Here is a 24,184-nt window from a genome sequence, read left to right as displayed (position 1 = left end):
TAGACGAACAAATGCACAAACGTAAAAATGAACAGAACAGCTCATCTCAAAGATCACTTATTTCTGTATCCAGTTTCCAAAATTGGGCTGTGGAAGTGTGTAGCAAAGACACATGGGCAAATGGCCCTCCCTCACATATCCCTCTCCACCTCACACTTTTCAACCTTTGGCAACTCCGAGAATTTCAGGACTAAATACAGTTTGGCCATCTGGCGATTTTCAGTAGATCTCTGTTCCAAATACCAGTCCAATTGCCTCGATCCCAAGTAGACTGTTTTATTCATGAGTTACAACATTAATAAGCAATTTCATGAGCCTGACATCCATTTTGTGCAAAATAAGAATTTCTACTTGAACTTGGCTCCAACTACCTTTGTTTAATCATCCCTAGCTTTATATATATTCAAAACCAGTAAAGAATCAATTCGTACTTGCTCTTTCTTTGCCACTTACAATTTTGAAAGCCTTTGCTACATCATCCAACTCATCTCTCTTCTGAGCCAAAGACTGCTACCTTACTCAGTCACTATTCAAACAGAAACTATTTCCTACTTGTAACTGTGCTTTCTGCTCTTTCTGTAAGAAAAACTGGAAGCATGATGGAAGAGATTTTTAACATATCCCAGCAAGATATCTAGAGGAGAATGACTCCCACTTCCATACAACCCTTTTCAGTTAGCTGTAGAGAGTCATAACATCTCTCCAGTGTCTTCTTTTCTCTAGGCTAAACATCCCCAGCTCCCTCAGCTCCTCCTTGGAGGACTTTTGTGCTCCAGACCCTTCACCAGTTCCATTGCTCCTCTTTGGACATGCTACAGCACCTCACTGTCTGTCTTGGAATGAGGGGCCTAAACCAGAACACAGAATTTCAAGAGTGGCCTCACCAGTGCCAAGTATAAGCTTGGAACTTAAAAGAACTCGGAAAAAGCCAAATAAATGATCCTCCTGATCTGAGGAGAACTGGAGTTTCAAAAAGCTGAATAGAAACCAACAAGAACATCCTGAACAGAAACTCTTGTTACCCACGTCTCAGCCCAGACACTGACAGAAGTCACTAGTTTTCTAATAAACTCCTTCTCTAAAGACTAGTTGCCTCCCTAAGCCACTTCTGGAGACAAGAGAAGAAATTCAGCAGAACAAACAAGCAAAACACACTTACAGCTTTTTGAGCACAATTCTATTTCTCCTAAGACAGCAAACTTGAAAAGCAAAAGTCAAGGACTTTTAACTGTCAGGTACTTACTAAAGAACAGTAATGACTGGAAGTTTGCATGCAAAAATATCTGTGATATGAACCTTTTGCAGGCTCTTTCAGACCTTTATACAAGAGCAACACCTACATACAGGAAGAAACAGAGAGAGAACGTGCATTCTCTCTAGGTAAATGCCTCCTTTGCCTGGTAGCTTCTGTATTTTGATCCCTGTCATCCACACTGGTCAAATGGCTGTCCAAACATTTAAAAGGATGAAGTACAACCTCAGTAGTTTTCCCCAAACACCAAGCATAGGGAATAGTCACAGCCTTTCAAGAGGATCCTCAAGGAAGCTAAAAACAACATCACTGAAGGTGGCTTCCATGCTAAAAAACCCCAAAACAAAACAAGAAAAAAACCTCAAACCATAGGTTTTTCCTTAAGTTTCCCACATCTTCCTACTCCCACTGCATGCAAAATGGGTATTAGAAAATATTCAAATGGATATCTTGGTCCCATTTCCACAAACTCACACAAGTTTGCAGTTGACTCTACAGACTGTCAGAGATTTCCGATGTATAGACAAAATCTGGAGGCACTAGAAGAGAAGCCCAGCTGTTTTCTACTCCATTCCATGCCCATTACAACAAAAGAGTGACGTGTAAAGAAAAGGACTGCAACAGAGTTACCTAGAAAAGCTCCTCCCTGATCCAAGTTCTAGGACTGATCACATTCCTATCCAGATATAAAAGGTTTAAAAAGTACTCAGAACATACTAACTTTTTCCCCAGTAGTCTGGCAAAATCTACTTGTAAATTAAGCCTGTTTAACAAAAAAATTGAGTGAAGTTTAACATAAAATACACAGCATCTTAAAGACCTAAAGCCTTATTTAATATATAAATGTGTACAGGTATGCATATAATATATGTCGATATAAAAAATAAAATCAAGTGATTGACAAAGTTTGTCTACTCTTCAGAATACAGAAGGAGCCCAAAAACACGGACAGATACATTCTTGTGCATTTAGTTAAAGCCTAGAAAGTTTCTATTTTCAAGTGCTCATTCCAACACTGCAAGTTCCAGCTGACGCAGCTGAAATGCCACAGCAGTTCCCAGAGGTGCTCATTCATTTTGGTCTACAGTAAAGCAGACTACTTAATGCAAGGGAAGTGTTTTTACTAAGCACCAATGAAGGGCATTGTCAGGCACTAGCCATGACAAGTTCCTTCAAGACTAAATGTGACCTCTACACTTTAGCACAGTTAGCACAGAACATCCCTTCCATTATTCACATGGTGGAATAGACTGAGCTGGATGCAGTCCTTCATTCATTTCCTCTGCCTGATCCAGGTCAGTCCTGCAGCAGGTCCCAAAGGTCCTGCTCCAGTATGTCCTTGCTATAATGGCGTCCTGTCCACGGGACATGCACACAGCAGAAATCTTCAGGAAATATGAACTGTAGTTAAATCCACAAGAAGGACAACAAAGCCTTTTTTCAGACATTCTACTCAGAAAAATAAATATATGCACATGTAAGGTAGTACCAAGAGAAAGAGTTTAAACACTATGACTCTCAATACAATGCTAGTTCATGCTGCAATCCACAGATTTTTAGTGCAGTTTTTCCAGAGGACACGTTAGTACAAGAATTTAAACCACATAACTATACATAAAGCTGCCACTAGATGGCATGACAGAAACTGACTCAGACCTTCCCAGATTTCAGAAAATCCTTAGCCCAATATCTAACAAAATAAAGCTGTCTCAAAATTATGTTTCTTGAAGCACACAGCTTTTTGGGGTTTTTTTGGTTGATAAGTGCATTGTTTCTTGAAATCTTTATGATGTATCCTTTTCAAGATGCAAGCAGACTTAAAAACAATTAAGTTTACATAAGTTAGAGATACTAATCTTTTGTGAAGCGAAGAAAGTCAGTCATACAGAGACATAAATGGTCACAGTGTACTAACTGAAAAACTGAAGAGTTCCTGTCCTCCAGCAATGAGAGCAGAAACCATACACAGCAAACACTTCACCTCTCAAGCCTCACAAAAGTAGCATCTAAGGGAGACTCTTCAACTCCTGCTGCTACAACTTCAACTAATATAGGACATCTATCAATATCTACATTTTTTTCTAATGCACTGGCAAAATTTCTTGCCTTGCTTATGAGAGAGATCCTAATATCAAATGTGAACTCTACTCTCTTCCACATTCATCATAAATCAACTCTAAGGAAATTTCAGACTACATCCCGTAAGTCCTAAATTTTTCTTTTAAATTCACTAACTTTTTTGTCAAGCTAAACACTGCTCTTTTGTTTAAACACTGCTCTTTTCCAAGTGAAGCAGGCCAACTTGATCAATCCAAATTATTCCTTTAAAATCCAGATTTATGACAAGATGACTGCCAAGTAGGGTATGAAGCATCTAGGTTCCCCCCACTGAAAACAACATAACTTCAGAAAATAGTATCTAGATACACCAGCCACAATTTGGAGTCCACACTGATTGGGCAAAGAAAAAAGCCCCACTGAAAGCATTAGCTCAAAAATATAAACATAACATGAATAAGGGTCCTTATTAATTCAACAGACAAATGAGAAAGTAACAATGAAAAAATTCTCCCCAGAATTTAATACTACTGCTATACCACATTATTTGTCCTTGTCATAGCTTTTTTGTCAGTATTAAATAAACAACAGTTCTAAGATTACTTGAAAAACCATAGACTTAACAGTAACACCCTCCTTGGGAAGCCCATATATTAAGACATTGCAAAGGATGGGAATCTATGAAAACAGTTACGTATTTAGCAAGCACATGCACTTCAAGATGCTTTTGAAAAACAAAACTTCTATTCAAATATGGGTACATCTAATTACTTTTTTACTCTTTTGCCTTTTGTAATTCAGTCCCATCTCAAAAAAATTCATCCTTCTCAAAAAACAAATCATCGCTAGGTGAAAATTATGTACAATAAATCCAGTCCTTGGCCTCAGGCATGCTGCCCTGCCTACTCACTGCCTGCAGCTGTCCATAGGAAGCTCAGCTACCAGTTTGGAGGTTGGTGATTAGATTCTACATAAAGAGAAAAAAGGCTTCACTGAGAGATCCAAAATTTCTCAACTGAAAAGAAGGGATAACACTGAGCACCCAGGCTTGTGCAACTTTAAAATAAGTAAGTAATCAATGTCTCTCTTGTGTAATTACTGGCTTGTTGCACACCAGTTAACAAATCTGATTTTTGTGAACAATAATCTGAAACATCAAATGTCAGAAACCACTACTTCACAAAAAAGAATGATGGAGATGAACAACAGAGCAACTCACTGGTCTTAAATTACGAAAGTTTAGCTTGTGATACTGCTCAGTCCAAAACAAATACATTCAGCTAAGAAAATTGGGTTTGATTCACCTGCAGTTAGGAGAAGTAGGGTAACACACCTACACACATCTACAAACTGCAGACAGTATCTGAACAAACTAAAAAAAGAAAAGTAATTCTGAGAACTTGACTCATGAAACATAATCTGTTATGGACACCTTTCCTGCATACTAACAATCAGATGACAATGTCACAAGGACAGAATTCAACTGTTGCTTAAATGGGCAGTTGCATGAGAAAACACTACTTAGGACTGCATATTTTTCCACATGTCAACAAAGAAAAAAAACCCAGCATTACAGCAGGACCCAAAAGCTAATTTGTCACATATCTTCAGCTAATTCAAAAAGTATTGATGTAAAGAATAAGTATTTTGATGAGCCAAATAAAAGTTGATTTCATCTCAAAAATACAGGATGCTTTTCACTTCCTAATATTTCTGTTGAACTGACAATACTCCACATTATAAAGGACTTAAAAAATCCTAACTTTTTAGCTGCTTCATTAGACCTCATAGTAATTTCTTACAGAAAAGAGCAGTCTACTCTACGAACCAGCAGAAAAGTAACATGGAAGTTAAACTACATCTTTACGTTTACCATCAAAAAAACCTCCCAGACACAGGAGAGAAACATCATTTCAATGTTGTCTTGGCAGAGAAACAAATTGGGGGAGTAGAGGAAGGAAAAGATATCTCCAACTCTTCATCTCTGTCACACATGCTTTATTTGACACTTTGACACCAGATCCTGGTATTAACAATTAATAGCCTAGGAACAGAAACACATGAATAACACTCAGTTCAAAGGGGAAGGAGATGATGAAGCTGTTACAAAACAGGAAAATTATTTCCCCTTGCCAGAGACAGAAATAGCTTTGAGGCAGCAAGAATGGAATGGAAATGCACAAGTTCTGTTCTATAATCAATTCTCACATCAGAAGTAAAGAGTGAAATTCATTTCTTTAGAAGAAAAAATGCCCATCTTTTTGTGCTTAGTTATTATTTCAGACTTACTGGTTTGAACTATAAACATAACTCATCTGCTTTTTAAAAATTCTCAAGATTATTTGCCTAAAATACCAGTGTTTTTCCAGAGAGCTGAGTGGACAGACAGTGGTGGCTGTTTTGGAGGAGCTGTGTTTTCCACTGCAGGTGAAGAACTTCAGCAGTCAGAAGCCAAAGATCAAGCTTGGTAATTCAGACTTACTTATTCACTCTCATCTAAATGGAACATTCCACATTCAAGACATGGTCGGAGGTCATGCTTTAACAAAAAAAAAAAAAAAAACAAAACAACAAAGTAAAACCAAACCACAAAACCAAAACAAGACACCAAATACCACAACCCCAGAAACACACCCACACACCAAGAAGAAACCAGGAATTGGTAAGGTAAAGCTCACTTTTGCTAGAAGTTAGGTTAACTAAAGAGCTGATGAACAATTAGAAATTAAAACAAATTTCAGTGTCGTTTAGCTCAAAAATTAGATGTCAGTAACCACAAGAACAAAGGTTTCTCCATTACAGTCTGGAAAGCAGTGGCCTTTTCATGCTGCTGGTCCCCCAAACATTTCCAGAAGATACAAGAAAATTGAGTCTTAAAAAAAAAAAATCTACCCTCCATTTTTTACAGAGAACAGAAATTTGCAATGAAAACAACTGCAATAATTAAGAGCAGCTAATTGACATGTTATAGAAAGCGGACAATTCCTACTCTGCCTTCAGCTGCAGGCAAGCCAGACAATCCTTAGACAGCCATACTGTATAAACCAGGGCAGGACCAAGAACAAACCTCAAACGAAGGAACTGCAGTCAGATGTCGTCGGTCAGGCTGGTTGCGTACCACAGGCAGCCTCAACATTAAGGTTTTTCTGAATATACTTGTAAAGATGGGGCACAAGGCAGTCACACTTTAATAAACTGACATCAGTCTCACTTACTCTGAACAACTGGATGATCTTCTACTGTTTTAAACACCTCTCCCTCATGACTGAAAAGTGGAAATCAGCAGATTCAGTTACACACTCACCAAGGAAAGAAAGCATCATGACTACTTGACTTTAATTGACATACAAATGGCTGCTGTCAACAATTATCCACGTTCAGATTCATATCCAGAATGCTGCACATAAAAGCAGAATACAGTTTCAGTTAAAGTTCGCTAAACACCAACACAGCTCTCCTTACTGTTTACAGTGGCACCTTCTTGCCATTTGACCTGCAGTTGCTTCTGCACAGAAAGCACTTCTAAGAGGCAGAAGAATAGGGTAGTAGCATAGAACTTCACTGCTGCAGTAAAGCTTTGATCTTCCTAGTTGATCATCCTTCCTGTCCGTCTCACACAAACCTGCTCGGTCATCCCCAAGACCAAGGGAGTGTCATGTAGTTTCTATTTGTTTGAAAGTGGTACTAGAAAAAAACAAACCAAAATGCAACAGAACAAACAAATGACATACTCAACCAAGAGTACAACATTCAGTACCTTTGTACCAAAGTGCACTCCTCATTGAAAATCTCTACAAATATTGCATATATCTCTATTCTGGTCAGCTTCATTAGACAAAACTGATTGCCTAGCAATCCTAAACTGAAAGGCAAGTACAAACAGACACCTTGTCTGGATACATCTTCCTATTGTAAGAAGAGAGACTTGAGAAGAACGTGAAGGCAACTAAAGAGCCTGAGAAGATAGAGAGGATACATAAGCATTCACCTCAAATCAGATCACTAAGTTTGTGTTTCCTAGCCATAGGAAAGATTATTCAATCAAATTAACTCTTCTTGTAGCAGGCAAGCCTCTAAGTGTTGCAAGAGCTTTGTGCCAATATCATCAGTTTTCATAAAAACTTGTACCATCATTCACTCATTTCACTGAAATTGCAAAAAACTACACTGAAATCAAAGAGCATTTTAGGATGCTATTTATTATGTCCATAAACTTAGCAAGATCTCTGCTACATCTTTCTAGTCCTAATAATTCTAACACCATAACCAGCAAGTACTAGGTACATCTGTATTTTCCAGGACACTGGACATAAACATGGATGAGATATCACGGCTGAAAGACCAATCTGATAAAGACTTTCCTACTTTTAGCCACATGGCTTAACAATAAAACTTTAGTAAACTTCTGCCAGCTTCCAATTAAGACTATTCAGTTATTATTATCATTCAGTAAAAGACGTAGACACAATAGAATTTCAGAGACAGGAACAGAGGGTACTGTCAGACACTAACTGAAGGTAAAGCAGCAGAAACAGAGCAAGTGCTTACTCTCTTAACTTGCTTGTAAGCAGTCAAGGCATGAGCAACTTGAAAGTCACTAGCCACACTGCAACTCAAACCAAAAACCTTGGTCTTTCCCATTCTGGCAAGGTTAATATTTCCCAGCCAGTGACTTACCATCTATTCGAGTTCATAACTGGCTATCTTCTATCAAGTTTAACTTTCCATGAGTGGGTAACACAGAAACTTCAGCTCAGTTTAGTCAATGGATCACTAGACAGTCTGCTGATAACAAAATGTTATCACTTCAAGAGATAGGATGTCAGTAGATAAGAAGCCAAGGTACTTTTTGCCCTCACTTGAGTCAACACAACCTACCAAATAAAGTAAAAGCTACATAAACAGGAAAGAAAAACGCAGTTGAAATACCCATTTAACAAACACCAGAAAACACAGCTCTTCTTGGAGCTGGAGTATCTTGCTTCCTGTCTCATAAGGGTAGGTCTATTTAGCAGTCCCATCTAACCTTCCCACCTTCATTTCCATATTTCAGTGTTTGTGATGTGACTGATGAGGCAGAACCTGACAGTTTTTAGTTACACATATCCAACTTATATCAGGATGGATCAAACACAAAGATATAGTGAAAGTCAAGCTACAGTTAAAAATTAAGAGACAGTTTTGAATCAACATAAGAAATAGACACAGTGGAGTCTACCTCCCAGTAAAGTAAAATATAGATAGCCAAGAGGACGAGTGCACTGTGTTGTCCTGGACTTTACTAAGCAATTTCATATAAAGATGCTTGATACTTACTGCTTCCAGTAAGTATCTAAAGCTACCCGGAAAAACCCTAACTATGGTTCACCATGCACTTAATATAGACCTATCCACACAAAAGCCAATTACAGCTTCTTTAGAGGGATATTTTGACAGTGTTCCAGAACGCTTATCAACTACAATGTAATCAACAACCCTAAGTAAGTCTCATTAAAGATATACTACCATGCAACTGGTGATATTAATACTTTCCAGAGATGATGCCAAACTGGGGAACAGAATAGGTTTACCTCATATTAAAAACGATTTCCCTATGATTAATAATGGCCAGCTTTGCCTATAACTAATAAAAAAAGATTAAAGGGGCATTAAAATGAGCATCTTGGGTTTTAACCTTCCCCTGTCTTCCTCAGGTTAAATATCCTCTTGACTATACAACTGGTTACTCATTTGTAAATAATGTGTCAGCAGTTGCTGCATATTTAGCACCACAAGGTTACAGTTAAAAGCAATTTAAATGGTATTTCTTAACTGTTTCATTTTCTGTAAAAGAAGATCTTGCTTCAGTAACAGTAATTCCAACAACCCAATTTTTGATAAAATTATTCTTACTTCAGAACATCAAAGCCTCTATATTTTCTGATCCATTAGCAGTACTAACTGCAGTAAGAGAAGAGACCTTTAGAAGTCAACATTATCTAGACTTAAAAGTGGCTGTAATACAGGATTAAAGCAATGACTTTTGTCCAGAGCACAGCTTGTTGTCTCTGTGCAAGACCAGCTTCCATCTCTTCTGGAAAACACTTTATTTATTTTCATTAACAGAAAAGTATTGTCTCAAGGTTGTGGTAACTTAACTTCATTACTAGTCTAAAATTACCTAATTATTAACTGATTTATGTATGTGTTCTAGAGAGTTTGTTCTTTCCACCAGAAAAAAAAAGCCAGACAAACACCTAACACAGAAATACAGCGTCACATTCAGACCAAGTGTCACATTAAATTACACTAAGCAGAATCAGATCTTGACTTAACCAGCCATTAAGCTAAAGTGTTAGTTCTTCCTGGGCTCTTTACAAGTGAACACAAAAAGAACACATTCTCATTTAAAGTTACAATAATTCTTACCAAGAAAAAAACCCAGAAAAACCTTACAAGTAACACAAAAAATTCATTAACAAAGTAACAGCCTATTAATGCCCCCTAAATTTTGGTAATGTGTCAAGTGTTCATGAAAGTCTACAGCTTTCCTTCTTCAGTCAAAACCCCCCAATGGTATTTCTTCAGGCATTGCGGGACAGCTGCATGATCCAGAGAGACACGGAACAGACTACACTGGTGCACTGAAAGCAGCCTGTTTCCCCGTCAGAAGTTGTAACATTTAACACACATTGACAGTTGTAGTTCCACCCCCCGGCATGCACATCCCCCATACAACTTACTGACCTCTTGGGGAATCTATAGCCTTTGAAAGTTCTAGCTGGCATGTAATAACAAGGACAGGATAAATGCACAGTTGTTACCAGATTTGTCACTCCTTCTACCCAAAGGGTCAGTTTACCACAAATGTAAGTTTACAGTATGTCAGTGCGTCTAGGCAACCATTCATGCGCACATGCTCCCTCCTCCTCCTCCTGAGTACTCATGGGCAGTCAGAGTTCCTCTACAGCAAGCCACACCACAGAAAGTGTCTCTGGCTCTCGTGAGTCACACTGTGCCAAAGGAAATCCCGCATCACCACATGACAGTCCAATCCAAAGCACTGAACCTCCCTGTGCACGCTTCTTCCTTCCGCCAGCACCCAGAGACACAGAACATAAAATAGCCAAACATGTTACAAGAGGCGTAGAGAATGGCTTTTAAATTATGGAAGGAGAAGTATCAGACAATTTTTCCAGGCTGCCGGGAAACTATTTATGTCATAGCTGATCTCTGCCTACCGCTGGTATCTTTATCCATTTTCACTACAGCCCACAGTCATTATATTCTAGAAAGTTTTTATCAATTTGTAGAAGCTGTTGCAAAAGTCTTTGAAATTTCACACGGATTTTTTAATTACTTCTTCAGACCACGCCAACACTTACCAAAGGGTGAGTATTTTTTAATGTTAGAAAGATACCACTTAGGCCAAATTCTGCAACTATTAAAATCTAAGTTCAGCAGCTACCAGACCTCATCTACATAAACTGAAGAGACCAAGTGCTATGGTATGATCTACAAAGATACAAACCACAAAACTAATACAGAGTTTAGCCTCTCAGCATAGAACTGCTTTATCTCCTCTACAGCAAAGATCAGACCCAAAACAAAGAAAACTGACTAGAGACAAAACTTTCAGTCAAGGACAAGAGGAGCATGTTTCAGAGACAACTGCAAAGGCAAGCTCTACATCCTTGGTTGCCATCACAAGATGTAACCTCAGCTTCCCCTTCCTGCACTCCACCTGCCCTCCTAACACCAGAGTACTTCCACAAACATCAAACACAAAGCAACATGTTATGCGGGTTTAAAAAATAAAAAAGAAACTAAGCCAAAATATTAACCACACTGGATGTCAGCTCTTTCAAGGATGTCAGGTGACTTCCTTTCTCTACTCTACTGGAAGGAGACACACAGAAACACTGACAGGAATACAAGGCAACTGTACAAATGCCATTAGCCAAGATAAACTGCTTTTTTGTCATGAAACTAGCTAACACAGGACCACAAACTACGTCCCATGTTGCAACTCGAACTACTCAGAGAAAGCACATAAGCCACTTCTACTAAGCAATCTCTAGTCTTTTTCCCCATGATCCTTTTTTTACAATACCTTCAGTTGTGCTCAGGCACAGCTACCTGTGATGACACACACATAAGCTGAACATCCTGTCTGATTTAGCACGAAACTCCCAATGCAAGGCATCATGAACACAGAGTTGTACAGTCTATCCAGTAAGTACTTGCTTACTTTCCATTAGAGACATGAACATCCTCCTCTTCACTCACACACATTACTATTTAAAATTACAAGCACACTTTTTCACTGTTCCAGTGTAAAAACTCACAACAAGCACTAACTGAGAAAGCAGTTAGGAGTTAGTTCCATGGTGGAACTCCAAACTGCAGAAGAGAATAAATACAGAGCACAATTTCCCGGAAGACCCTCCTACCTGGGACCTGATTTGTGACACTGGCATGACCCTATATTTCTGTTTCCAGTTCACAAAAAAGAACAAAGCCAGGAAAACCTGCATTTAGTTTGCACTTCTACTCCAAACATATAACTTAATATACGCAGCAGCTAAAAATCCCACCGTTCAAGTAAGTAAAATGGACTTCTAAACAGCCTACCATTTTTTTTTTTTTACTTGGGTCTTAAGACTCCTTTGGTGTCACTTGCCGAGAAATATGCTCACTGTGAAGCTTAACTATACAACTTCAGCCATCCCTTCAATTCGGCATGACTTGAAATTACATAGTTCACACTAATCAGAAAATACAGCACTTTGGCAAAGCATCAACCCAAGTTTGCCATCTTCTAAAAGTGAATGGCCATGAGCTACCCCATCCTTTCCAGAGCTATAACCATATATGGCTCTTTAATCCAAATTACATTAAAAGACAGACACTGAGCCACTACTGACTGTCTCTTTCCCAAGGTTATGAGGACACTTTGCTTAAGCTCAGTAGACCACACCTTAACAGAGAGCCAGCTACTTCAGTGGTGTCAAGTAGGACTATACAGGACGATAGGTTTAACTGGATTTCGCAGAGCTGCACACGTTTTTCCTGCTCAGATTCTCGATCTGGACACAGCACAGATTTAAATATTCTTTAGCACCATGCTGAAACCACCAAATCTTACCTTAAAATTCCTCTTCTGGTCCAAACCACACACTTAAATTTAGGTAGACTGCTTTGTCTCCAAAGTTTAGTTACTAAGCTTTTCACACTTCCCTTGACAAGAAACACAATAATTAACATTTTAAGATTATATCTTTATCATCTATTAACAATAATACAATATTTAGATTTAAATGGCTCAAACACCACTGTTCTCCCTCAATGCAGTTAACAGCATTACTTTTCAAAATACTTTTCTTACTGGGAAGAGACAAAAAAGCTGTACCTCAGGAAGTACTCAGTTATGCTACAGTTTATCAAAAAAGTCAAAAAGCACTCAAGCTTCACATCCCACATTATATATGGCTTTTCTCAAAGTCATTATTTTAAATTGGTTTTGCAACAAGTTACCGTTTCCCCAAATTAAAGTGGGAGGGGTTTGCAGAAAATGTGGAATACTTCAGTTTTTGCAGGTTTCTTCAGCTCCTTCTAGCCAGCTGAGCTAGAACAACCTTGAAGATCTGTGTAAGATGCCTCCTCTGCTGGTTTTGGCTGGAGTAGAGTTAATTTTCTTCATGGTGGCTGGTATAGGGCTGTGGTTTGGATTTGTGCTGAACACAAGATAATACAGAGATGTTTTTGTTATTGCTGAGCAGGGCTTACACACAGCCAAGGCCTTTTCTGCTCTTCATATTCCAGTCTGGGGAGGAAGCTGGGAGTGCATGGGAGGTTGGGAAGAGACACAGCAGGGGAAGCAAATTCAAACTGACCAGACGGGTATTCCAGACGATACGGCATCATGCTCAACATGTAAACTGGGGGAGAAGAAGAAGAAAGCAGGGAAATGTATGGAGTGACAGCATTTGTCTTCCCAAGTCACTGTCACCTGTGATGGAATCCTGCTGTCCTGGAGATGGCTGAACACCTGCCTGCCCATGGCAAGCAGTGAATTAATTCCTTGTTTTGCCTAGCTTGTGTGCACAGATTTTGCTTTCCCTATCAAACTGCCTTTATCTCAATCCACTAGTTCTCTACCTTTTACCCTTCTGATTCCCTCCCCAGTCCCACTGGTGGGGGAGTGAACGAGCAGCTGCATGGTCTGTTGGCTGGGCTTAAACCATGATAAACCTAAAAATAGGTGGATTTACCAAATCCACAACTGGTAATTCTACTTCTCCACCATATTTCCAGTGGCAAGCTCAGGTTTTGCCACAGGACCATAGAGTAGCCATTTAACCATAAATTACTATACATACTAAAGGGAAAAAAAGAAGAAAAAAATATTAAGTATTTTCCAGCCCTGGAAACTTAGTAAGTTTTCAGAAAAGGAAAAAAAAAATACAAAAAATTAAAAAAACATGGCACAGACATGAAGTTACTAAGTTACCTAGCTGCTTCACTGTATTTGGTAACAACAGTCCTAAGAGAGAGAACCCAGATAAAACATCTTCATCCTCATCCATTATTTCTTGGTGACAATAAAAGTGAGTGTGATGTACTCTATAATCACTATAATCACACTTCGCACAACTAAAGCTAACAGAAATATTTCTTCTTTCCTCTGGGCACCCACTACAAGTTACAGACAAGTATTCCTACTCACCTACTCAACACTACGCTTTTTAGAAGAACCAGTACTGCCAAGAGGTGCTGGACACACAAATTACTATCTTCAGAAACAGGTTTTCCACAAACCTCCTCTCTGTTTGGATGACAGACTGTCCTCATACACCCTCCAGTAAGAGGATTTCTGCAGAACAAGAGTGTGTGTGAGGTTAACTTCTGGGGATGACAAGAAATCAAAGCAGTGCTGCACACCCAAACACTGGCTTGCAAAAGTTTATATACCACTCTATTGCAAAGTGAATGCATAAGAGAACTGGAGTAAAAACATGATACACTCTCTGCATCATAACCAAAAATACAGTTGCTACTAAGATTAGATTATCTTGCTTTAGTATGTGGTAACAGCATTACTTCCTTACTCCAGAATAAGATGACAGGCCAGTCTTTACTCACTTGATAAGAAAACTTTACCGTTACCACTTGGCATTTGGGCATAAGTCCACAGGTCTGTGATATTTACTTACTGTTGACTTAGCAGAAACCTTTTTTTGAACCTGAGAGGGCTTAGAAAAGCAGAAAGAATTTTTAGCTCTCACACACAAATTCTCACATTTCTGACTATTTAAGCAGACTCTTGACCAACTGTGGCACACAGATCTTGGCCACGACCAGGCTTTTATCAGAACACACATCAACAGCAGTGTGTATCCAACTCTCAGACTGCTTCTCAAGACTTTAGCTGCACAGTTTTGCTCCCTTTTCAAAATGAGTGCAGCGATCCATCATTTATGTTCCCTCTAATATAATACTGTTTCTATTGATCCAGAAGAAACAGCATGTGTTAAAATTACTGCCCACATAGGTGTGCTGGGCCGTATTCCTGCCAGCCTGACACCAGCAACTGTGATCTTATCTCCGCCTCCTGTGCTGGTGCCACACAGGAAAAGAAAGCCATACTAGCTGCAATAGCAAGGAAAGTTTCAAGTAAGTCCTTATGGTTAGGCAAGCTATAGGAGATTTACTTAAGACAGGAGGCATAAGATCAGACATGCCTATCACCTAGTCCTACGTTGAGTCATCCTGGTCCATGCTGCTAAGTAACACATAGTCTGCCAAGAAGCAACTAAGTTCCTTTTCTATTTCAACACACAAACGGGCCCAACAAGAACCTTTATCCAAACCAAGGCATCAACTTCTAGCAGTTTCAACAAGCTCATCCAGTCTAAAGGTTTTTCCAAGCATATTGGTGCCAATATGTCAGCAAAAGAAGAACAAATATTTGCAGAATCAAACGTGTTTCCACAAATTCATAACTCTCACATAAATTGACTGGAACTACAAGAAACAATCCATTCCCCTTTAAGCTTATATACGAAACAGAACTGTCTTTCTAGAGCTGTGGATGGCTTAACTCCAGCAGCGCTCAAGGCTAGGATGGACATGGCCTTGAGCAACCTGCTCTAGTGGGAGGTGTCCCTGCCCTGAGAGGGGGAGTTGGGTCTAGATTATCCTTCATGTCCCTTCCAATCCCTTAACATTCTGTAATTCCACAGTGGCTGGAAGCTTTTGGCTACCATTACCAAGACAACTGTACAATTTACAGCTGTAATGACAGTAACTTCCACTGCTCCAAGAAAAGGCTACATTAAAAGATATTGGATGCTTCTTCCCACAGTAGAACAGAAGCAGTTCAATATACAAAGAATACCCAAAACCTTAAGAAAAAAAGCTAACTCTCCCTTTTGGTTATACCATTTTCCATTCATATACAAGTATCACCACCTCATACCCCTCCTCAAAAAAAAAAACCAAACAAAAACCAAACCAAACCTCAGAAAAGAGAAGTAAAAGCAGATTTACTTCCTTTTTCAAATTCACTTCATAGATGTATAGCTTTCCCAGTTTACATCAGCTCTGCCTCCCTAAGAGGCACATGGTGCTTCCTACAGTGACCCCACCTTTTCCCATATCTTCTGCACCTTTTATCTCTTGCTCTGAGAAGAAACAGCTCACAGGTTAATAATAGTGAATATTAAATGAGAAAATTTAATTGGAACACTCCATACTCCTTTTTCCCTCCAGAAAATCAATAAAGGCTTGGTTTTTTTACGTACCCAGCTTTCAAATCTGGTCATAGTCAACCAAGGAACTCAAATGCACAACTCTAGGAAGCCAAATAAGAAATGGAAAACACAAAAAATAAAAGTAAGCCATCTCAGAACAACATAGGTAGTATAAAATTGGAGTACATGTCCTTACTTTGAAGAGTAGTCACAAGGAAGGACAGTACCTTTCAACAGGTACACCTGTAAGTAAAGCAAAGTTTTATTTGAACTTAAGAACCTCAGAATACTGGAAGGGGAGACAGCAACCTAATTTTATTCAGTAAGAAAGAAATTACTAGTCATGTTTAGTTTTCCACTTGTGCTGCTGAAATAGAATGGTCCTCATGTTAGATGCAGATGTGCTCTGACAGTAGGAAAGACCAACACAGAACCAGGAAAAACAGATGAGCCATGTGCCAAAGCAGAACACTCTGGAAAAAGCAAACAAGAGGAGTACAAATTTTACATTCTTCAGTTGAGCAAAGTCTACTTCTCAAAGAAATAAAACCATACAAGTCAGATGAGGATGTTTAAAAAAAAAAAAAATTATCCCTCAAGAGAGAAAGCATCCCCAGTACTGCTTCCCAACTCTGTATTTCCAACACATTCTTCAGTTCTTAAGGTGAAAAAGGCACCACAGTAGCTCGCTTTCAGTTTCTCAAAGTCTCTGTGGAAATGCAGCTACCACTGTCTCTCCCTACTGAGACTCTTCTTCCAGGCTGAAATTACCACACGAAACTTGTGAAGAATCCTCAGCATAAACATGAGAGAGGAAATACCCAGTGCTGCACAGTTCTACAATTTATTCTAAAAGCGCATTATTATACTAAGCTACTGATGTAAAGAAGCATACCACTAGCAAGTTCTTTCATTGTAAATGCAGCAGCTGCTGCAGCAGTGGATTAAACCCTTGAGTACTTAAACCAAGTACTAACCGGGTTTTGAATTAAAGACGATGCTGGTTTCATTTGAAATTAGCTCTGAAGATCAACTGTCCAGGCTGGTAAAGCCAGCCTATACAGCGCTTATCCCTGCTTGGGCAGTTCAAGAGAGTACAACATGCATCGTAAGACCTTTATTACCTCTATTTTCCTTAATAGCTTAGTTTAGAGGTGAGGCACAGATTAGCTGAATTGGCCAAGCTGTCCTTAATAAAAGCCTGTCACGGCCTGTACCCACAACTAAGCCGGCAGCTAAATACATGCAGATGGTCTCTCACCCCACCACACTTCACATCCCCCACCCCACCCCTCTGGCAGGGCTGTGTTTCAACCCCAGGGCAGTCAGTTTCAGGTGCATCTGACACCTCTCCAAGTGAAAGCAAACTGTGGCCTACACTCTGCTGCCAAAGGGATTGAGAAAAATGCATTAGCAATATCAGTTGCACACCACCTGGCTGCCTTTGATTCCGGCTGTTATTGAAGTTCCAGCATGTCCAGTACAGCAGGACTCAGAGGTGGTGTGACTTCATTCAGGCCACAACAGTTTACTGTCAGCCTTCATTCTCCATAGGACTTCCACACTGGCCAAATGGGGCTGTTAAAGCATAAGCAGGTCCTTCTGAGCACTCCTGGGCTCTGGAGTTGACCAATCAACTTCTGGGCGAGAATCATGGTGTCTCTGCTGGGGCTAGGAGAGACACCAAAAGCCTACTGGTACCCTTTTGGGCCCCTGAAATGTACTCTCCTGAGGTACTCATCCTGTGCCAAGGATGCACAGGGCTTCTGGGGCCATCACAGTGCTTTTGCCACTCATTCCCAGTTAGGCTCACTTCAGCCTCCAACACAGACAGCTATTGAGATGACCTTGTCACTTGAGAAGTACAAATAGGTTCTGTCCCTTTATAGCTTGCCTATGCACTGGTGTCTGCTAGAGCCTTATACACCTGTGGGTCTGACATGCTAGGCCATCCGATCTACAGAGTCCCATAAAAATGGTTGTCCCTCTCCTCCACCTGGCTGGAGCAGAGCCCCTCCACTCCTGGTCACTGGACTGTCCACTTACTTCATATAAAGAAAACAGGATTAGAATTTCTTTCCATAGAATTAGGAATAAGATAAGACCTTCCACTCTGGTGAACTGTCCACTGGAGACAGAAGGAGCAACTTTCCTGGTAAAAAAACCATTTGGGATTGTTTTTCCCTACAACTCAGGTACCAATTCCTCTAGGGTTTAAGACAGGTTTTCTATCCCACTTTCTCATGTCTGCTCTGTGATCCCTCAGATAAAAACAGAGAGCAACCCACTGGGTCTACCCTCTACATCCTCTCTCTTGAGCAGAACACTTACTGTTAATAGCAGAGATACTGGACCATACAGATGGAGAGTAGGATCTATCTTCTTTTTGTTGCTGTAACTTCTGGAACAGTTTTTCCCATTTTTCAAGCAGTTTTTCCACAGCAAAGTCCATAGTGACTCAGTACTGCCAGAATGGGCAAGCCACTCTGCCACCATCACTGCCTCTTTGTCCCCCCAGCTACCCAGCATTGTCTCATTACCACCAATAAACTGGCACACAACGATGGTGCATGGTGCACTCCACACAAATTACCACCACCATGGATCATGCACACTGGATTTCACCTGGATCTGTGGGTAACTGCACATTGTTTTCATCATAATAAATGATCTCCAGCATGGCTAATTCCCTCAGGTACTGGACATGGTGGTCCACTTGCCTGGGTGATGTATAACATCTCCCTTGAAGAGATACCTTTCCTTCACACTTGACAGGAGTCACCTCCAGAGGCTGATGACTTGGGTCATTTTCCTAATTGCCTTGTTAATGCCCCCTTCTGCAGAAAGCAATCCCAGCTGCTTCCCTACCCTAAAATTCCAGGCTACTAGCCCTGTTATTGCAGCACCAGAGCAGGCAGATAACAATGTGCTCATCTGGATGATGGCTGAAGTCACTTCACATATCCCACGGCTCACTCAGGGACAGGTACTGAATTGTTCTCTCTTTTCTGTCTTTTTGTTCTGCTCTTGGGATAGCCCTGCTTCACCCAACTTTACTATGAGCTGACTTCTGTGTCCATTTCTTCTTGTTTATACAAGTGACTGATACCTGTAAGGGTTGTTTCAGCTGCAATGCCTGCCACTGGAGTTGGAGCCTGTCACCCTCTTGTCAGATTTAAAGACCTTCTCTTCCCTCCGAAGGTACTCAGTAGGACTTTCCCCTCATTAAGCCATATTGGCTCTGTCCAATACGTGCACTGTCCTTTGGGTGTTTTTCAGAAATTCCCAGAATACTGTTCTCCACACTTACCGGTCACTGAAGTAAGACTGAGAGGCCTGTAGTTTCCAGGATCACCTTTGTAGTCCCTTCTCTTGGGAAAAATGTTAGCCAGGTTGCAATCAACCTCTCCAAATTCCCAAGACCATTTAAAAATCACTGAAAGAGATCTTGCAATGAATGACATCAGCCAGCTCTTTTGAGTACTCTTGGCTGAATCCCACCAGGCCCCACAGACTTTTAGGGATCCAGCTGGGAGTTTTTCATTGTCATAGCCATGCTCCTCCAGCTCAGGGTGCTGGGACATGCTTAGTCCATTTTCAGTGTTGACAAGAGAGGCAAAGAAAGCATTAACATCTCAGCCTTGTCTATGTCCCTGTTTGTGAGGTGACCCATCCTCATCCTGTAATAGGCCAATGTTATTTTTGCACTGCCTTTAGCTACTGATATATCAAAGTAAAAACCTTTTTTTTTTTTTTTTTTATTCTTCTGACAGTCACGGCCATCTTTTAACTCCAGCTGAGCTTTGGCTGCACAAAATTTCTCCTTACAGTGGGGAGCATCTCTGCATTCCTCCCATGTTACTAACCCAATGCTTTTAAAATTTTATTCTAACGTGTTCTAGTCAGGTTTGTTATTATCTGAACTTTTCATACCTATCGGGCACCAGAAAAAGACTGTCATGTTTTAACACCAGTCAGCAACCAAGTATCACACAGCCACTCATTTGCTCTCCCCTCTTGCCAGTGAGACAGGAATGAGACTGGGGGAAAAGGTAAAATCCATGAGTAGAGATAAAGACAGTTTAATAGTGAAATAAAGTAAAATAAATAATAATAATAGTATAGAAAGGGGTAAAGAGGAATAAAACCCAAGAGAAAGAAGTGATGCACAATACAATTTCTCACTGCCTGCTGACTGATACCCAGACTGTCCCCAAGCAGTGACTGGCCCCTTCCAGCCAATTCCCCCCAGTTTATATATTGGGCATGATGTTCAAGGGTATGGAACACACCTTTGGCCAGTTCAAGCCACCTGTCCTGGCCATGCTCCCTCACAGCTTCTCCTGCAACTGGTTGCTGGCAGCACATGAGACACTGAGAAAGTTCCTGTTTTAGGGTAAGCACTACTTAGCAACAACTAGAAATCACCGTTATTCAAAGGATTCTCACACTAAATCCAGAACACAGCACAGCACCAATTAACTCTATCCCAGCCAAGGTCAGGACAAAGCCCTAGAGCTGACCACACCAAGGGTACCAAATCACCTTCAGATCTGTGTATAATCTTTAGTCTGGCTCCCTTTGGCCAAGCAAGGAATTCTTTTAGCATCTAGATGCTTCTTGATCATAAAAGTTTATGATCATAAAGGTCTATTCTGTCTAGCCACAACCCTCAGATGCACAAGGACCCCGGTTGGGTTTGTGGGTTAATTTTTTTTAATTGATAGGGAATCCCCAAGTAACCAAGTAAGCTGGCTTTAAGACTTTGAAAAACCAGGGCAGCAAAGAGTGAACTTAATGGGAAGCAGATCTGGCCCGCTATTTTAAGTAATCTTTAGACAGGTGGGGGGGGACGGGGGTGGGGTGGGAAGAGGGTGGATGGGGAGAAGAATTAAAGTTTTGCTTGAAGACTCTCCAGTGGCTAGGAATGCTTTGCCCTTAACGTTAACTATATCTGTCCTAGATTTCCAATCCATTCCAAAGGAATACCGGTATTAATTCTTTTACGGGGTGAGTTCAGTGTCATATAGTGATTTAAGTGTCGACGGTATATCATGTTTGAGTTCACAACTGGCCACACCATAGGTGGATACTTTGCACACAGCAATCAGGAAACTGCCTCCTAGTAGAGAATGATCACACTTCAACACCAGGGAAGTAACAGTGAACTCAGGAAAATTCGTGAGTTTAACAACCATTTATTTTCCAGATGGCATACCCGTAACACTATCTCATTTATACAGCCTCTTAGGTCTCTGGTTCCTCTTGGTGGGTTTCTTTTCCTTTAAATAAAAAACACCAAAGGACTAACACACTTGCGTTAGTTGGGTTAAAAAAAATCACAAGATTTATTTACACTTCATACCATTCCCACTCCTGTTCCCACTGGAAAGGCACAGCTGCAGGACAATGAGACATAAATCAGGAAAAAAAAAAAAAAAGATAAACATGGTATCTGGCACTTCCTTGAGCTGCAAGAAGCATAAGGAAAAGCATAAATTTTTTTCAGGGACAGACCGCAGCAAGGGACAGCTACCTGGTACCTTATGCTTGGACTTTAGAAGAAGGGTTCTTCTTTGTATCCATCCTGTTAAGTAGGAAACAACTTCAACATTTAGCCTAACATATTCCTCTTCAAAGCTTCAGGGGTGAAGAAGCATTCACAAGTCCCTGCAAAGCAAAATTCTATGCTAAAAGCTATGTTCATATAGTACTAAGCATGTGCACTTAAATCAGGAAGCAGAGCTCCCATCTGCCATATTCTAAGTAAACAGTATTATTTAGATGCACGTAGCTCATTAAAAAAGGCTTATAGTAGTGTTCTGCTACCTTTGTTTCTCAGCATCATAGACACTGCAAACACCAAAAAAAGCTAAGACGCTTAAAAACAATTACCACATGCATGAAATCACAACAAGCTTATCAGTAAAGAGACTACAGTGAACCTGTAGGCAAAGACAGTGTACAGTGGTCTAGACAACTTCTGTTACAAAAGCAGTGACCATCTCCAAGATCAAGACAATCATCTGCCCTCTCCTCCTGAACTCTGGAATCTGATCAGGAAAAATTGAAGTACTTTCTCCATTACCACTACAGGTCTGTTTCAGACTGCAAAGAATCAAGCACTAAGCAAACCAAGCACAAGCAAAGAGCATGACGTCTTTTAGGCTTATACAGACAAAACTACACTTTTTGCAAAGTATTGCTCAAATAACGCCTCTTTCATGTGCTTTTATGCCCACCTTTCAATTTTTTTTCTTCCCAGCTTCTTTTCCTCTAAAAAGCATTAGCACTTAACACCAAACTCAATGAAGTATATTCTTTCCTACTGTTCACACAGAACAGCTGGGCTACAACAAAGGTGCTGAATACCTGTTATATCAAGTCTGAATTCTGACTATTTGCTTACTGAGAGCTGCGAGAGCTAGTTAGCAACTTTTTTTTCCCTACTCTGGAAAAAAATCTCGGCTTCACAGAGATGACTCTATGATTTTGCAGTGATTCACTCTAGTACACAATGAGATTCAAGCATTTCACATCCTCTTCACTGCTGCCACATATAACCTTAGGAAATAGAAACTTTCACAGCATGTTCTGAAATACAGGCTAACATATATTCCCGTCTTCTAACCAAGAACAAGAACAAGCTAGTTCCACTGAACTACACAGCATAGCAAGTCCTACGTAGACATTAGTCACTTGCCCTGTTGTACAGAACACTGCCACACCTTAGACATCGGGCACTGAATAAAACCCAGCCTATTACGTACTCATTCATAAATTGTCTTCAGCAAAATCTGGGCAGCTGAAGAAGCTGCTGGATGCACGCAACACTAAAATCGTTCATTCTAGACTGTGCAGTCCAAAATCAAGTCAATATTCCCACACACGCATGCCAGGACTGCGATCTACTGCGTTTTAAAGCACGCTCCAGTTAAAACTGCTTCAGTTTGGCAGTACCATTCCCAAAAGCTCATCTAGGACAATTATTTACAACCACCAGCTTCCCAGAGGTGTTGTCAAGGAACCCTGCTACTGTGTTCTCCTAGACTGACAAGACAACAAAGAAAATCTTCAAGTTCAAGAAGCGATCGTTTTAAGGGATTTCTGCCTGGGCTGTTTCAAGGACCTTTTATAAAACAAGGGCGAAATTACAAACGCAGCTTGCATCAACAACAGCTCTGTCCGACTGCATTTCCCAGACCGAGAAACTGCCCACGGAAGACCCCACGCCCACGGGGCCCTCTCGGACACCCCGGCAGCGAGGCCTCGGCCGCGGTGCAGAGCCGGGGGTCGCCGCTGCCCCGCACACCTGTCCCTCGCCCCCGAGCGCGGGTTCGCGCCTGCCCGCCCGCGCCGCCGGGAGGGACGCACACCGGAGCGGCGGCACGGCACACTGGCACGGAGAGCGCAGGAGCTGGGGTTAAAGAAAAATTAAAAAAAAAAAAATTAAAAAGAAAAAAAAAAAAAAGCAAAGGAGGGGTCGCGGGATGCGGGAAGGGGCTGCCCGCGGCCCCGCCACCGGCACAACTTTCCCCAACTCCAGGCGGCGACTCGCCCCAGCGGCAGCCGGGCCTGCCCCTGTCCTGTCCGGCCGCCCGCCCATCAGCCTCCCACCGCGGAGCAGGTGGGCGACAGGGACGGCCACTGCAGCGGAGCCCTCGCCCGCATCTCCCCCGCCGCCGCCGCGCCGGCGGGGACGGCCGCTCGCTGCCCGCACGCCCGGAGCCCCTCGGCAGTCGCCCTCCGTTTACCTCCTCGCCGCCGCCGCCGCCGCTCTCCTCCGTGCCGTTTCCTACGCTCGCCATGTTCCCTCTCCGCTGCCCGCCGCGAAAGATCTCTGCGGCCGCCGCGTCCCGTCCACTGCTCACAACCCAGCGGCGGTGCCGCCCCCCGCCCTTCCCGGCCGCCCCCGCTCGACCCGGCCTAGTCCGGCCCGGCCCCGCTGCTCCCCCCGGTCCGTGTGGGGCCGCACCCTCCGCCTCCTCCTCCCGCCCCGGCCACCCCGCGCCTCCGGCGGCCGCGCCCCCTCGTTTGCATGGCAGGACCAGGACCCGCCCCCGCCGGTCGCGCCCCGCTGGCCCTTGGCGTCCGCCCCCGCCGCACCGCCCGCGCTGCCTCTCGGCCGGGGCGGCACGGG

General features: G+C 41.6%; 1 protein-coding gene across 2 annotated transcripts in view; it reads right to left on the bottom strand.

The window, feature by feature from the left end:
* TTC39B (tetratricopeptide repeat domain 39B) overlaps nt 1–23,955 on the bottom strand; it is a 76,266-nt gene extending 52,311 nt beyond the window's left edge. The window contains exon 1 of one of the 2 annotated variants that reach the window (XM_039566834.1): nt 23,799–23,955. In XM_039566834.1, coding sequence (XP_039422768.1) covers nt 23,799–23,852 — 54 coding nt within the window. In that variant the 5' untranslated portion in view covers nt 23,853–23,955. Of the gene's footprint in view, nt 1–12,437; nt 12,462–23,798 lie in introns of those variants that run through there. The other variant, XM_010392967.4, reaches the window with a different exon arrangement.
* Between the last annotated feature and the right edge of the window lie 229 nt (nt 23,956–24,184).

The sequence above is a fragment of the Corvus cornix genome, chromosome Z (assembly GCF_000738735.6).
Source record: "Corvus cornix cornix isolate S_Up_H32 chromosome Z, ASM73873v5, whole genome shotgun sequence".
NCBI classification, from domain to species: domain Eukaryota; kingdom Metazoa; phylum Chordata; class Aves; order Passeriformes; family Corvidae; genus Corvus; species Corvus cornix.
This window is presented reverse-complemented; position numbering and strand designations above follow the sequence as displayed.